The sequence below is a fragment of the Penaeus monodon genome, chromosome 20 (assembly GCF_015228065.2).
Source record: "Penaeus monodon isolate SGIC_2016 chromosome 20, NSTDA_Pmon_1, whole genome shotgun sequence".
Lineage (NCBI taxonomy): Eukaryota > Metazoa > Arthropoda > Malacostraca > Decapoda > Penaeidae > Penaeus > Penaeus monodon.
This window is the reverse complement of record NC_051405.1, coordinates 35,891,789-35,892,947: the sequence shown is the minus strand read 5'-3', so window position 1 is coordinate 35,892,947 and position 1,159 is coordinate 35,891,789. Positions and strand designations below refer to the sequence as shown.

Here is a 1,159-nt window from a genome sequence, read left to right as displayed (position 1 = left end):
GGATACTATCCACCACCTCCACAAGCTCCTCCATTCCAGCCAGGACAGAATGTTTTGGTGTTGGTGAGTATTGTGAAAATAGAATTTACAAAGTATACGGTTTATTTTGTTTTAACAGGAGGATTAAACAGAGATCTCTTTTTAAGCTCTACCTGCAATTATCTGTGGCTGCTCTTGTGTATTTACAAAATCCTTTTCTTCCTCAAATGCTTAATCATATTGTAAATTGGGAAAAGCAATGTATATAGATGCTAAAGCAAAGGATTGAAGCAAGTGCTCTACTTAAAAAAAAAAAATGAAAGTTATTGTTTTGCAAAGTGATAGTCAGATAAAAAACGTCTGGATAAAATTGTACAATTTCTGTCTAATTGAGAGATGATTCAAATCCACAAATAAAATTTTTTATTTGTGTGTTAAAACATCTCTTTAATGCTTGTTTTTCTAATGGCAAGAGAAAGTTTTAGAATATTGCAGCTAATATGTGTTTCTGAGAAGTACACAGTTCTGAAATGTAGCATAGAAAGAAGACTAGTTGGGCAGGAGTATAGTAAAAGGGGAAATGCGAATGGGACTTTTGGCTCTTGCCATTTTCTCGCTGATGTACAGATTATATAACAATATTTTTAGAATATCGGAAGGGAAATGCTGTGATGAAATACTCAAATACAGCGAATCATGTTCCCAAATTTTGCAGTGAGTGGGTTTTAAGTGAGCTTTTTATTTTTGATGTATGCTTTGTAAATAAATCTGATCTTATAAATGAAGGCAATTACTGGAATGTTCATGTTGAGTGTATAGTAACATGTGCTGCTGTGTTTACACTTACATGTTTTCTAAAATTTATTATGGAAAGGCTTGATTTATGTTCATGGCTTTTCCAACTCTGTCCCTAGATTTAAAAAGAAGAAAAAAAAGTATAAAATTTCTAAGAGACTGAATTTCTCTCCTTTTCCAGAATGGTTTTGATTCTGGTGCCAGGTTCGATGGCATTGCCCAGCCCACTATCCCTCCCCCACCACCCGGTGTTGGACCAAATGCAGCTCAACTAGCTGCTGCTTCCGGTGCTCAAGTATCGATGAGTCAGAAGAAAGGTTCCTTCCTCAGTGGAGGTTCAGGTGGAGGGTTCACTTTTTGGTAAAGTGTTTTAAGGGTTATATGT

At 35.6% G+C, this 1,159-nt stretch overlaps 1 protein-coding gene across 1 annotated transcript in view; it reads left to right on the top strand.

Moving 5' to 3' along the window:
- LOC119585783 (glutenin, low molecular weight subunit-like) overlaps nt 1-1,159 on the top strand; it is a gene marked incomplete in the record, with an annotated part of 14,550 nt that extends 13,391 nt beyond the window's left edge. Inside the window, 2 exon segments of the mRNA XM_037934498.1 lie at nt 1-63; nt 956-1,159. Of these exon segments, the coding sequence (XP_037790426.1) occupies nt 1-63; nt 956-1,138 (246 nt within the window).